Source organism: Canis lupus, chromosome 25 (assembly GCF_048164855.1).
Source record: "Canis lupus baileyi chromosome 25, mCanLup2.hap1, whole genome shotgun sequence".
Taxonomy (NCBI): Eukaryota; Metazoa; Chordata; class Mammalia; order Carnivora; family Canidae; genus Canis; species Canis lupus.
In genome coordinates, this window is record NC_132862.1 from 7164975 (window position 1) to 7180380 (window position 15406).

At 35.9% G+C, this 15406-nt stretch overlaps 1 protein-coding gene across 1 annotated transcript in view; it reads left to right on the forward strand.

Annotated features, from left to right (window-relative positions):
- RPAP3 (RNA polymerase II associated protein 3) overlaps window positions 1-10849 on the forward strand; it is a 40583-nt gene extending 29734 nt beyond the window's left edge. The window contains exons 13-17 of the mRNA XM_072798208.1: window positions 4788-5020; window positions 6234-6420; window positions 7230-7327; window positions 7799-7899; window positions 10542-10849. Coding sequence (XP_072654309.1) covers window positions 4788-5020; window positions 6234-6420; window positions 7230-7327; window positions 7799-7899; window positions 10542-10627 — 705 coding nt within the window. The 3' untranslated portion in view covers window positions 10628-10849. The remainder of the gene's footprint in view (window positions 1-4787; window positions 5021-6233; window positions 6421-7229; window positions 7328-7798; window positions 7900-10541) is intronic.
- Window positions 10850-15406: the final 4557 nt, after the last annotated feature.

Here is a 15406-nt window from a genome sequence, read left to right on the forward strand (position 1 = left end):
GCGTCGAGGGTGGTTTCGTCTTGTTTGTGTTATTCCTAGAAATATATAATCAACTCCCTAAGGTCCTCAGGCTTTAAGTACTTTTGGCTTTTGGAAGCATAACCGAGATGACAAGCTGAAAATCGAGAAGCCTGTAGGGTTGAGTTTGCACTTTAAAAATAAATAACATAGCAGACATCTCACACAACCCACAAAACAGAGGTAAAACCAGGAGAGAGGGATGTATAAAAAAGATGATTTCCCAGAAGAAGTACAACTAAAAATGGCCACAGCATTTACCTTGTCCTTTTCTGTGTCCTTGGTAGAGACAGAGCTACTGTTCCCAGGGGAGAGGCACCAGCTTTTGGATCTCATAAAGGCCCTGGAAGAGATGGAGGTTTATTTTGATTTGCATAGACTATGCAGAAATAAAACAGACCCTCCTTTCATTTCTCCACTGCTTTAAACTCTCTCCTACTCTCAGGTCCCTGACTGGCAGCAGAGCATTTCCCACATGCTGAGGTGATCCCCAAGGATAAGGGGGACACCTGTCCTATACTTGGTGAAGACACCACAGGACCCTGGCTTAGGTGTTTCCTAACTCATCAAACAACTGCGGGCTGCTTGGGGCTCAGTCAGCTGGGGAGAAAGTCAGAGGTGTGCCTCTTGGCTCAGAGAACCCAGCATATGGTCTTTGTACAATGCACATCTGCAGGAGTGGTGTACATCTGTCTTTCTGTAAACCACCTCATTCTTTCTCTGCAAGAAACCCCTGCTTTCCAGCTCAGTATGGGGAAATGACACAGCCCATCATATGTGTGTCCTGAGAAACTTGAGGATGGTTACAGTATCCTCAGCCAGGTTTATCCTTACATTATAAAACACTCAATACCATATCTACATCTTTTTTTTTTTAAAAAATAATTAGCACCTAAGGCAAAACTCTAATATAAGCAAATTGTCTTTAAAAATATACATTGCACATTGTTTTTGTACACTGTATTATTTTTCATTAAGTCCAACAAAGCCAGTTTTTTTTCCCTGCAAAAATGTTAGAACAGAAAGTAGCTGGCATGAATTTAGCAATTTGTGTTCTGCTGAATCTTTAAAGTTACTACCTAACTTTATATATATACTTAGATATATGATATCAATGGTAGTTTCTAACATTTATATAATGTATACAAAAGAGTAAGTGAGACAAATTAAGATTTAAAAATTATAAGTGAACACCCATGAAATCACCAATTAGGTAAAAAATTGAAAAGTGTCAGCTCCAGAATCTCCCTGTGTGCCCCTCACTGGTCATGATCCTCTCTCAGTCTTCTGGAAGTAACTTATGCATGGTGGATGCTTTGAGAGCCTTAACAATTTTATAAGGAAGTCAGAGTAGATATTTTATCTTCCTTTTGCAAAGGAAGAAAGGCAAAGTCTTTTGTCAAGTTCATATTTCAGGTTAGTAACAGAATTTATTAATTTAATGCTTTTCTTTTTTTTTTTTAATTTTTAAAATTTTCATTTATTCAGAGGCGGAGAGAGAGGCAGGCAGAGAGGCAGAGACATAGGCAGAGGGAAAAGCAGGCTCCATGCTGGGAGCCCAATGCGGGACTTGATCCCAGGTCTCCAGGACCACACCCCAGGCTGCAGGTGGTGCTAAATGGCTGCGCCACCGGGGCTGCCCAATTTAATGCTTTTCTAGTGTTCTTTTTTTTTCTTTTTAAATTAAATAGGCTCCAATACCCAACGTAGGGACTCCCAACTCATGACCCTGAGATCTAGAGTTGTATGCTCTACCGACTGAGCCAGCCAGATGCCCCCCAGTGTTCTTGTTGTGACTTTATTGGATTTTCTGAGACAATGTTTACTTCAGGAGCAGGCATAAATTTAGTTGTTTTTATATATTGTATTTGTTTTCATAGATTATGTTAATGTGCTGCTATTCTTTTCAATAAAGTTTGTGTTTAATTAAAAATGGTTTTTAAAAAGTGGCTTAAGCTTTTACATCTTTGTAAGAGGTTTTCATAAAAGAATGATTCACAAGGTTTAGAAAAGCCTTTAACAAAGGCTTTGACGGACCTTGTTGTCCGTAATTATAAAAACACAGCCATGTTGTAAATCAAATATCTGTATATGTGATGTCCTGTGCCCAGAATTAGGAGCTTTTATTCATTTGTTGGCTTCTCTTCTCCCTCACTTTAAAAATCAATTAATGTTAGTAATTTGAAAATGCAACATGTATTTATTTAAGTCTTCGTGACAAGATCTCAAATAGAACACCTCTCTGCAATGAAGGATCTGGGACACAAACCATTCTGTAAGTGATCCCAAACAAAATCAGTATCTTACCAGGAAGAGGGAAAATTGCTGTTTATTTTTATAATAAAAATGTGGGCATTATTTAAAAAATAGAAGATGCAATTGAACATAATGTTCTTAAGAGTTGATTTGAGCCCCACTTTATAAACTTTGAAATTTTGGGCAAGTTATCTAATCCCTGTGTGATTCTTACCATTTCTCCTTGAGGATAACTCACAGGTTAGTTTCGATCAAAGGAAATGATATCCATTAATTCTAAGGAAGTTTTAGGTGAAATGAATATGAATTTCTGTCTCAGTCACACATTTGTGAGACAACCTGACCACTGGGGAAAGTGGTTAGGAAAGGGAGGAAGGCCCAGGAAGTGGAGAGTGTCCTAGGAGCACTTGAGTCAATTGAGAGCCTAGGCCAGGGAAGTCTATGTTTCAAGACCAGGATGCTGACATCCTGGGAGTACTTTTGGTGAATCTTCTCTGGAGAGAGTGTAGGAGAACAGTGATGTAGATCACACGGGACCCGGGGTTCCCGGGAAGGGGGTAGTAAATGAAGGGTCTCCTTATCTTATAGTCTCTGCTGAAATGCTTTATTTTGTTTTACTTTCATTTTTCTGTTTTCCTATAGCAAAACTTCACCTTCCTCCTCAGTCCTTTCCTTTCTCTTTCTCCCTGTTTATTTTTCTCTTCCTTTTCTTGAAATGATCATAACGTAGAGCTAAATAAAATGTTATGCATCTAAATTTTAATTTTGAAAAAGGATTAATCATCATATTTTCTTAAATCTTTCTGTAGTGATACATTTTGTGTTTTATTCCTGCTAACCAGCATACTGTCATCCCCTCATCCCTCCCATCCCTCGGTAGCCCTCAGTAGCTCCCAGTACCCACTGGTCTACATTTAATAGAGACCACTGATTAGGAAATTTTTAGATTAAGATCATGTTTACATATCTGTTGTCAGTAAAAGGGTTTGGTTTTACATAGGACTGTATTGATTTAATCCAGTGATTATTGCCTGTCGGAAATTATAGTCTGTTGTGCAGCACTAACACATGCCCATTCTTGGTTAATATCTTCAGAGGAAACTTGCTGTTGAGAGTTCTCAGCAAGGCAAAGGCTTCCGCTTAACATGATTGTGCTTTAACTAGAACTGCTAGTAGGATTCCGTTAACAGTTTTGCTAATAGCTTTTAAAATTTATGTTCATTCATCCAGTAACGCTCGATTGTTACTGTTAGGTCTTCTCTTAGCTATGTTAATACAATATCTGGATTTAACACTGATTTTGATATATATGTCAAAAGTTTTTATATTTATAACTTCTTAATTTAAAATTCAACCATACAGTTGGAATGAACACTTAGAGTATATTGAAGAAAAGTTTATTAAAAATAATAGTATTATATGTAAACTTCAGAAGAAATTAAACATGTTTGACATTTATAATGATTGAAATAAACAGTGAACCCTAATTATTTTATTAAATTAGAAACCATTATGGTCAAGTCTTACCAACTTTGTGAATGTATTTGGCAAATCTTTAATCTTAGGCTGGTTTTATCCAGCAGCTACATATTTAGAAAATCTGCTTAAGTGTTTTTTGTTTTAAATCCATTTAGGTTTTAATGTTAGTCTGTTTCCTACAGAATACTGGTTATTGCCAGACCTTGTTCTGCTTCCCTTGAGTTAGCCCACTGTAGGTTTGGCCATAATTTTTCTTGGCCTTGTTGCCTCTGGGATAAAGCCCAAACTCCTTGACGTGGTGCATAGCTCTTTTATAAGGTGCCTTTAAGCAGCCTTTCATTTCAGGCTTTATCCCCACCACTCCTCCCCTTGCACTAGTCCAATTGGACTTCTCATCTTTCTACTGACCATGCTGTGCCCTTCCACATTACCATTCATCTGTACTTTATCTGTGAAGACTCTCCTGATGCCAGTGTTTGTCTTCCTTCCTCTGTGTTCTCTTAGTATGTTATGCTTTCACCTTTTATAGTATGCATCCCATTGCCTTGTGATTATATATACATACATTTCTTCTTTCTTGCATTCAGACTTAACATATGGTAGGTGCTAGGCATCTTTTTTATTATTATTTTTAAAGATTTTATTTATTTATTCATGAGAGACAGAGACAGAGAGAGACAGAGAGAGAGAAGAAGAGACACAGGCAGAGGGAGAAGCAGGCTCCATGCAGGGAGCCCGACGTGGAACTCGATCCTGGGTCTCCAGGATCATGCCCTGGGCTGAAGGCGGCGCTAAACCGCTGAGCCGCCTGGGCTGCCTCTTTTTTATTCTTTGTATTCTCGGTGTGACTCCTGTCTGTCTAGCCATCAGATTGAATTTACTTAAAACTGTTAGTCTATGAAAATAAAATCTAAGTACATTCTTTAAATATGAAGCAGATGGTAATTGTGAGAACACTGCAACCTTTTAATTTGTGACCCTAAAATAGGAAACCTTTATATGTGGATTTAAAAAATTGATTTTAATTATTTTAGAAACCACTCAAGAAAGTTATTATTGAAGAAACTGGTAATTTGATACAGACTATTGATGTGCCAGAAAGCACTACTGCTGCTCCACAGAGTAATCCTAATCTGGCAAATGGAATAGCAAATGCAGGTGCTCCAAGTAAGAAGAATTCGAGCCAAGATGACCTTTTGCCCACAAGTGATATTCCCAAAGCAAAAGTATTGAAAGTAGAAGAAATCAGTGATACTTCAACCCAGCCGTGAGTAGAAGAAACACTCTTTTTAAGATTGATTTATTTTAAAGAGAGAGAGTGAGGGACAGGGGCAGCAGGAGACGGAGAAGGGGGTCTTATGCAGGTTTTGCACTAAGCATGAGCCTGATGTGGAGCTCAGTCTCACGACCCTTAGATCATAACCTGAGCCTAATCTAAGAGTTGGACGCTTAACTGACTGTGCCACCCAGGTGCCCCAGAAGAAAATTCTTGATACTCATCGAGAATGGTAATAGTTCACTAGAAAATTGATACTACTACCGAGACTTCTGGTTTGTACGTGTTACCGTAATTCTTTGAACTGCTCAACTTCACATTCTAGATTTTCTTTTTTATTTGTACTTACCTGGAGGAGAGGTTTTGCTTAAGGTATGATCACTGTTCCTATACCAGAGTGGGGAATTTGGAGGTAAGAAGGTATCTTGAACAAATTGATTTTGTGCATTTTTACTCTAGAACTGCAATATATGCATTTCACTTTTTAATTCAGCAAAAATCTTTAAGGTTTTAAAAGGAAGCTTCATAAATGTAGAATTTATTCATTATTATTCTAACCACTAATATTTCAGATTATTTGTGAACTCTTTATGTGTAGAATTTTTAGAAATAGTCATGTTTTTGGTTAATGATGAGAATATAAAAGATCTAGATTAATTAGGTTTATTTGGGGATGTTGAAACTTAATTCATACATTCTTGTATTGCCACTCAGCAATCCTACTAAAGTTTTTTTTTTAATGTTGAATTTTAGTGATTTTATTTAAAGTGATAGTGATATTTAGTAATTTGGGAAAACACTAAATGGGCAGACCTTTTAAAAAGAGGAAGCATCTCTTGGTATCTTGGAATATCTTCAAACTTTGATAATTCAGATTTCTGAAAGGCTGAGTTGTATCTGTGATACGTTGTAATGCAGGTTGTAGAAATGGTATACTTCAAAAGGTGGCCAGGCTAAATTAGTCCCAACAGATGAGAATAGTCATTACATAGGCAGCATGTGAAAATTGGCAAAAGCATAATCTATTCTTGCCGAAAATATGTTATTACCGGCTGAAAGAATTTACTACATATAGACTATAAACAGTTACAAAAATATATTAATAAAGTCAGAAATTGAAAATTCACTATTGATGTTTCCTTATGTAAGCTGTATCTATTTATGGTTCTTTTCTAAACTGTTTGATGCCTCTGAAATATTTTAGACCTCAAGTCAAGTTGAAACAGGGTGTATGTCAGTCTTTCCGTGAGAAGATTCCTGTAGACATAGACAGAACACCTGCTCAGTTTGTCACTGCTGCTCTTCCTCCAGTTCCTGCTAACTCCTTCCAGCTTGAATCTGATTTCAGACAACTGAAAAATTCTCCAGATATGCTGTATCAGTATTTGAAGGTAAGGAAGAGGAAGCTAGTAGTTCTAGTTTAAGTAAAAGATCAAAGAACTTCTTTTGTTACTGTATGATAATAGTACTGTATTTGCTTTTTGAATAATATGATTGTAGAACTCTTGCCTGCTGCATGTATAACCTTGGCCAGACCATTTGAAATATTTGCAACCAGGAAACCTTTGGAAATAGGTTCTATGTTAAATCTGTGGTAAAATAACTAAATGCTCATTTCAAAAATCCGAACTTAAACTTAATTCTTCATTCTTCAAGATGGGGAAAGAAATTAAAATACACTGAGTGCCTTCCATGTGCCCCAAGCACTACTTGCAATATTTAGACCATCATTCTTTTGAAAATGAGCTCTTATTTGCTCCAAGAAAAAGAATCAGATCTTATGAAATTTACCAAATAATGGATCTTAGCATTATCTTTTTCAAGTGTGATTATAGTAATAATCCCTTATAATTTTCTATTGCATAGAAAATACACAATTACTTCTAACTGCATTATCCTATGTAATTCTGGTTTTTAAACTGTCTAGTTATTTTTATTGCTCCTTGAGAGCTCTCTGAAGTTTCCTGTCTCAGGAAACATGAGATTTTTCTCTGCCTGGAACAGAGTGATTATCTTAAGAGTTCCTCTGACTTTCGTTCTTCTATCACAGTTACATTGCAGTGTGACCTCATTATTATTCAGTAAGGACTAGTGCATAATAGTTACTCTTCCCTATATTCCCCTAAGCAGTTGTTGCATACATAATATGTGATATGTGAATGTTGCCATGTTGTAATTTTCTCTTTATGTCTTTTCCAAGCAAATTGAGCCATCCATGTATCCTAAGTTGTTTCAGAAAAATCTAGATCCAGATGTATTCAACCAAATCATTAAAATTCTGCATGACTTTTACATTGAGTAAGTGGAATTTTTTTTGTTATACCTGTGTGTTGTAATGTTACCCTATTTCTAGTGATCTGGCAAAGTCATTTTCCTTGATGTCCTATTATTACCTTCTGTATAGCAAAATTAGCTTGCTAGTAAATTTCACCATTGCAGAAGTTGTGAAGAGGTGACAAGTACAAGCAAAAAAAAGGGAAATGATTAGGTAGGAGGGAAAAGGACTTTCCAACTTTTTTTTTTTTAAAGAAAGGGAGGTGAAGTGACAAATGTGATAGCAAATTAATAAACCTCATGTTTAAGAATATTATAATTTCTTCAATTGACTTGATAAAGCTCTTCATTTGAGCCCTTAAAATATAGACAGTATCCAGGGAAAAAGGATAAATGAAGACTTATTTATGTATAATTAGAAATATTATGATAGAAAAACAGAATTGTGTGAGCTACTTTTAATTAACCATTTGTTTTATATTTGGATTATTTCAGGAAAGAAGAGCCATCACTCATCTTTGAAATCTTACAAAAACTTTCTGAACTAAAAAGGTTTGATATGGCAGTGATGTTTATGTCAGAACCTGAGAAAAAAAGTAAGTTCTGTGAAGAAAGCTTTTCCAGATCTCTTTATGACATGTTCCTTTATTTACTCAGCACATGATAGTGGACATTTACTGAATATTTACTGTGTATAAGATACAGTTAAATTTAAATTACAATTAAGTTAAATTGAATTACAGTTACATAAAATCAAATCTTTGAATCTTGACAGCAGCATTATGAGGTAAAGGTGTGATTATCAATTCCCTTTTACAAAGGTGGAAACTGAGGCACAGAGAGGTAAGGAACCTGACCAAGGTCACCTAGGTAGGAAGCCAGACCCAGGATTTAAACTTATACATTCTGGCTTTATAGTCTGGACTCTACTGCTTGACAATGCCTTAAAGTGTAATGGTTGAGAGCTTGCTGTCGTGGAACATGTGAAGGGTACCTCCCACAGAAGCATGTCACTGGGCATGGGTGCAGGGAGGTTTACCCCATTCTTTGAGAACCCATTTCCTTGTGTATATTTGATTGAAGCTGAATCCTCAAAGAAGTACAGGAGCCTGCTAAATGAAAGGAGTAGGGAAGAGTTTTAGACCCTGGGAATGATGTATGCAGAAGTTCAGAGGCAGGAAAGAGCAGATTGACTTCAGAAAATTAAAAGAAGGGCAGCCCGGGTGGCTCAGTGGTTTAGCACCACCTTCAGCCAAGGGCCTGATCCTAGAGACCCGGGATCAAGTCCCACATTGGGCTCCCTGCATGGAGCCTGCTTCTCCCTCTGCCTGTGTCTCTGCCCCCCCGCCCCCTGTGTTTCTCATGAATAAATAAATAAAATCTTAAAAAAAAAAAAAAAAGAAGAAAATTAAAAGAAGTACAGTGCAGCTGGATTGTAGAGTCGGGGGGAGAATTGGCAGTGATGAGCCTGCAGAATTATACTCCCTGTTTATTTCTGCAGCACGGTCTTTCCCGTGAAGTGTCAGTTTAGGGAAACCTTAGGTAAAATCAAACTGTGCAGGAACTTCAATTACTAAGAGTTTTGGGCTTTACTCTAGTTTTAGGAAAAATAAAAATTATTAGAATGCAAGAGTACCAGGTTTTTAGTCTTAAAAATAGCAGAAACTGCACCATTTTCATTTGTCTCCTAGACTAAACATACTCGGGTCCGGCTCCTTCTCTTGTTTCTAGCAGCAATAGTGAATGAGTCTGAATTACTAACAAAAATATATGCTACATTATACTTAAGAGAAGTGGACATGAAAAAAAAAAAAAAAAAGAAGTGGACATGTCATTTTACATAAGTTTTTAAAATAGAGTTTAAACTAAAAGATGTTTCTGTTTTATCTTTACTCGGAAACAGTCTGAAAATACTGAAGTTTTCTGAAAAATACTAGCTTCTCTTGTTACAATTTTAACAACTTCTACAACCTTTTTCAATTACTCTGCTCTACCACACAGACTTTATATTTTTTGGTATACCAAGCTGGTAAACTTTTGGCCTTCAGTGCTTTGCATTTGGCCGTTTCCTCAGCCTAGAATATCTTCCCCTTGCCTGCTTCTTCACTTCATTCAGTTTCCACCTAAGAGTTACCACCTTGGAGATACTTTTCCTCCACAGACCTACTCAGAATAACTGCCTGCCTCCCTTTATCACCCTCTGGCTTATTACCCTTCTTTATTTTTCTTCATAATATGTAACTAGCTGCAAATATTTCATGTATTTGTTTATTGTTTTTCTTTCCCTTAATAGAATGAAAACTCCATGAGAGCAGGAACTTTGTGTACCTTGTTCTTAGTGCTTAGTGCATAGCAACCTGTCAGTGTAAATGCACTGAATAAGTGAATTTCTTGCTACTGTCATGTGATAATGCAGATGTACTAAAGAATGTGAATTGGTTCTTTAGACTGGCGTACAGCAGTACTGTCTTGGTGGGGTGACCATTATCAGCTGAGCTAAACAGGGGGAGCACCTGGAATGGTTCCTGAACTGTAACTAAGCATTCAGTCGCTGTTTGCTGTTGTTACTTTCCTTATCATTAACGACCGGTAGCCAGTGTTCATGTTGAATTATAGAGTTTCCCAAAGTGTTGAGTGTGGACCATTCAGTGGTAGGAAAGGTGTTTTATAGGCAAGTTTTGTTTTATTTTTAATAGTTATATATATTATTGGATATTATAAAAATGTATAGCTAACATGATTTTGTAAATGTTATTACTAAGTTTCCATTTACAGTAGTGGGTACAAAATTTTCTTCTAAGATAAAATGGTTTCAGTTTGAAAAACAGTTAATTAAAATATTAAGTAAATATAGCTGTTACAAAGGGCAAAAATGTTTAAGGTAGTATAGAATGAATTAAGTTTAATCTGCAAGATTAATGTTATTGAGAAAGTAGGGGAAATGTTTTTACAAAATATTTTGGTAAGAAACATTAGATTTCTGTATAATTTTCTCAGATTAGCTATTTAAATATCTGAAGTAAATAAATAAATACATAAATACATAAATACATAAATACATAAATAAATATCTGAAGTAGAATTTATAAATAATCCTAATGGTTATTGCTTTAAAATATAAAAGTTTTTTTTTTAATATAGAAGGTTTTATTTGACAAGTCAGATTACTCTCTTTAAATTTCGATTCACTTAGTTTTTATAAAATGAAGATTAAAATAACATTTTTTTCTTTTTTCAGTTGCACATGTATTGTTCAATCACATAGACAAATCAGGATTGAAGGATAAATCTATTGAAGAACTCAAGAAAAGATATGGTGGTTGATTTTCATTTTTACTGTGAAATTACTGTCTTTGACTTTCATGTAAATTTTTTAATTGAAAATAAAGTATTTTGCTTTTTAAGAAAATGAATCATACAGGAAAAGATTATCTTTAGGCACAGTTTAATTAACTGTACAGTGAGTCAAGTCATGAGAAATGTACTCAAGTGAACTATTTATAAGTCATTTTCCAAAAATAAAAATATAATGATGTATACTTGTAATGTTCAGTATTTTATGTCATTTCAAATTTTAAATCTAGATGCATTCTTCAGTGTCTGTAATCTTAACATTATTTTTATATTTTCATAAGTTTTTGTAGCCACAGGACAAGGTTGCTTCATTAGCATATGAATAAAGTTATAGTTGTATAGCGATTGTTAAGTAGATAAACAGATTTTTTAAAAAATAATATCATTGGGCTAGTTTACTAACATAGAACTATTTAGTTGCAGGATGTGTATTTTTAGTATTTACATTGAATGGAGACCTAACTATACTCTTTAAATTGGCTTACTTCAAGAGTCATAGCATCCTTATATTTTCATCCTGCAGTTTTTTTCCCTCATGATATTCACATTATATGTCATCTAAAGGCATATAATAATCTAAAGCAAAGTGGAAAAAATTTTAAATCTAGGACTGTCTAAAGTAGTAATTAGCATATAGCTTATGGATATATATTGTGTATGAGTGTGGTGTGTGTAAACTTTTGAAAGCAGAACTAAAATTCTTCTCATTCTTGTTTTGCATAGTACCTGGCACAGCCCTTTTTTGCACATAGTTAGGTGCTCAATTGATATTTATATAATTTAATTGAATTTTACCTTAGGAATCAACTTCAGTAAATGTCTAAAATAGCACATTGCAAATTTTGGGGCTGCTGTAAATGTCGTTAAAACCAAGCTAATTTTAGAGGCTACCAGGTTGTTAAAATATTAGGTCACAATCCTCTAGCTGTTATCAGCATCAATAAGACTGTCAAATTTAAGACTTTTATTTTATTCTCTTGGTTATTTTTGTTGCATCATATGTATGCTTAGAATTGCTTGAGTAATAATCTATTTACAAAGAAAATTTCCCTAATTCATGGTATAAATTATTGAAATGATCATAACTTGTATAGCTTCAGTATTTTACAATGCACTTAGCATAGAGTTTATTAGTGTTATGCTTTGCTAAATGTATCATGGCATATGAAAAGGTAATAAAATTGAGCCTTTTATCTATAGCTTATACATGAGCTATAAGTATTGAATTTTGAATGACTTGAATTTTTCCCAAGTCATTAAGTTGATTTTATACAGAAAAACTTTCCAAAGGCAAGAAAGTTCTTTCATCTATTTTCTTATGTGATCCTTAGAAGAAACTTACAAAGTAGTCAGGGCAGGTAGTGTGATTGCCATTTTTTTTAAGTTTTTAGTTTTAATTCCAGTATAGTCGTCATATAGTATTATATTAGTTTCAGGAGTATAATATAGAGGTTCAGCTTTTCTGTACATTACTCAGTGCTCATCATGATTAGTGTACTCTTGATTCCCTTTACCTGTCTCCCCCATCCTCCTACCCACCTCCCCTTTGGTAAACAGTTTATTCTTTATAGTTAAGAGTCTGTTTCTTGGTTTGTCTCTCTCTCTCTTTTTTTTTTCTCTTGCTCATTTATTTTGTTTCTTAAATTCCACATATGAATCAGATATGTCATTTGTTATTTGTCTTTCTCTGATTCATTATTATTAGCACAATGCTGTCTCCATCTGTCACTTCAAATGGCAAGATTTTATTCTTTTAGATGGCTGAACAGTAGTATTCCAGTGTATACATATACCACCTCTCCTTTATCCATTCATCTATTGCTGACTGATTGCTATTTTTAACATAAGAGATTCAGAGGGTCATTACAGAGCTAAAAAACAGCAAGACAGGTTCAGAATGTGCTGTCTTCTACTTGTAGTCTGCAGCTCTTTGAACTACTCCAAGCTGCAGTATTTATTACTTCTGTGAAGACTGGACAGAAGTATAGATCCCAAGATATACTTTAGAATTTGCATTAATTATTATTACTGTTTTTTCTTGTTAACCTATTTTTCCCCAGAGACAATTTCACATTAGTGGTTAAGACACAAAAGGATTTGGAATCAGACTTCTTATATTTGAATTCTGGCGTCAAATAGCTTTAGGCCTTGGACCAATCACTTCTTTGTGCTTTGGTTTCCTAAGCTGGGAGTTGGCATACTGATCCTTTCTACCTCATCAGATGACTGGGAGGATTAAAGGAATGGACACCTTTGTGTTTGCAACAGCGCTCAGATACATAGTAAGCACTTACTAAGTTACTCTTGTTATTATTACTACAGTTACCCTCCTGTCCTAAAAGTTGTTGAAATAAAGTATAGTCTTTAGGGAATATCATATTGTAGCCTTACTGCAAAATAGCACTATGGTAAAGAGAATCATTTTGTATACTCACATGACCTGAGTGTACATCCTATTTGCACTGAACTAGCTTGTGACTTTGGACACATTGCTCAACCTCCTTAAGCCTCAGTTTCCTCTTACATAAAATTAGAAAAATAGTAAGTGCCTACTTCAAAGATTCTTGGAAAGATAAAAGTGCTAATACATATAAGCATTTATTACAGTGCCTGGTACATAGCGCTGAGTTACTTTGGTTAATAGTAATGTCATTAATTGACGTAAAGATACAAAAGCAGGACTTTCCCAAGTGATCTCTTTCTAAAAATGTAGTTCTTCACTGTAATACTTGATAGCATCATTTAAATCATTATTGCATGATTGACAGAAATACCATGCCTACCATTTATTGGCTTCCTCCCAGTCTTTTGTTTTATTTGCTTTACTTTCGACAAATGGGTAAAGTATACCCAAGTCCTCACTATCAGTAATTCGTGCTGATGCATTTGAGAAGGATTTTTCTCCCGACCTACAAATCTATAATCTGTGTTAACAGAAAGCATTTCTGAACACCGTACCAAGGCTCAGATTACATTTTTACATTTTCTTAATGTTTGACCTTTGTCAGAATTCTGTTTAAAGTGACATTAAAAAAATTTGATGTTAATGAAACTTTTGTTTGATTCTTTCATTCATTTATTAATTTAACAAGTATTTATTGAGTGCACTTGTAATGCCAGGCACTAAAAATGGATTTTACCTTCACAAAGCTTAAAGTGGCATTGGAGGATACAAAGAAACAGTATGATAAATGCTATGACAGGTAGTGCCAGCGGGTCATGGGAAATAGCAGGAATGGCCAATGCCAAATACAAGACATGTTTGACAAGCTTTAATTTGGAGCATGGAGTGGGAGCTTAGATAGTTGTAAGAAATGCAGAGCCAAGATGATAGACATCTGGATTTATCATGAGGGAGCTGGCAAACTAGTGATGGTTGATACAGAGGAGTGAGTCTCAAATATGATTTTTGTCAAGTTTACTTTGGCTGCTGTGGGAAGAACAGCTGCATGGGGACACTGGAATCGGGATCTTGTGGAAGCCTTTTTGGGTAATTAAGGTAAGAGATTATGATATTCTGAACTAGAGTATTCTGAACCTAGCCATAAGAGGGAGAGGGCTTACCTCCAGGGAGCACCTGTTCACACTGTCTAGTGAATGGCACACCTGGATACTGTGTGAATGCTTCCAGAGAATGCAACATCTTGACCTGGTGTGGACTGGGTATTTGGGTGATACACAAGTTGAGAAGCAGAAGGAAGCATTAAAGACCATGCCCAGAATTTTTTCCCAGGGGATGGTGGTTTCATTTACTGGGTAGAGACCACAGAGGGTGACGGGACTAAGCACTAAGGAAAGTGAGATGGAGCTTCTACCCTCGGGTAACTCCCAGTGTAGTAGCTAGGGAGTCGTGAACCAGCAGCTGTAGTACAGTGTTCTGAGTGTCCTGGTAGAGGTTCGGAGAGGGCATCGAGGGGACAGAGGGGACAGCTCTGAATCAGGGTGGGACAGGGTAGGAGGAGGCGCAGAGGGTGATAGGAGACTTGATGTACGAGAACGATGGTCCAGGTGCACAGCTGGGAGGGCAAGTGTCTAGGCAGAGGGATTGGCATAGCTGAAGATCATGTGACGTGGTCAGGAGCACCTTGATTTGCCCTGGGGGTTTTAAGCAATTCCATACATTATGGGAGGTGACAAGTGGGAGAAAGAGTCTGAGTTGATTGACTACGTTTTCCTTTCATTTTTCACCCATTTTTCATGCAAGCATATCCTGACTCCATACTAGATTTTAAGCTAAATGAAAGTCCTGATGTTGTCTTATATGTTGTTGGTGCAAGCATTGGCCTTGTTTAAGACAGAGGCTGAGTTCATGTTTTTGATGGATCTATGTTGTTATTGGTGCATTTCTTCTCACTGTGATTATTTAATGTAGGACCCACAAATCACACAAATCCTGGGTCTAGGGAGCTACAGATGTATCATACCATTTGCTAAGCGGTGGGTTTCTCAGTAAGATTCAGTGATACTGAAACAACTCCATGAAGAAATTTTTGATTTGTTTTATTGTATGTCATCTCCTCCTTTCTCTTGGGGCTGCTGCTGCTATGGCTTGGGTGGCAAATGTTTCACAACAGCTAATCTTTCAGAGGTAAAGAAACCTTGTTTTCTTTTAAAAAGCTGAAATGGTGTGGAAAGTTGACTTTCAGGAGCTTTGCTTTTGAAAAAGATGTGAGAGATTCAGTTTTTCTAAAGTTACGAAGCAGGTGGCATTAAAAAATGAAGCAAAACTTCTGATTCACTAGATAATTA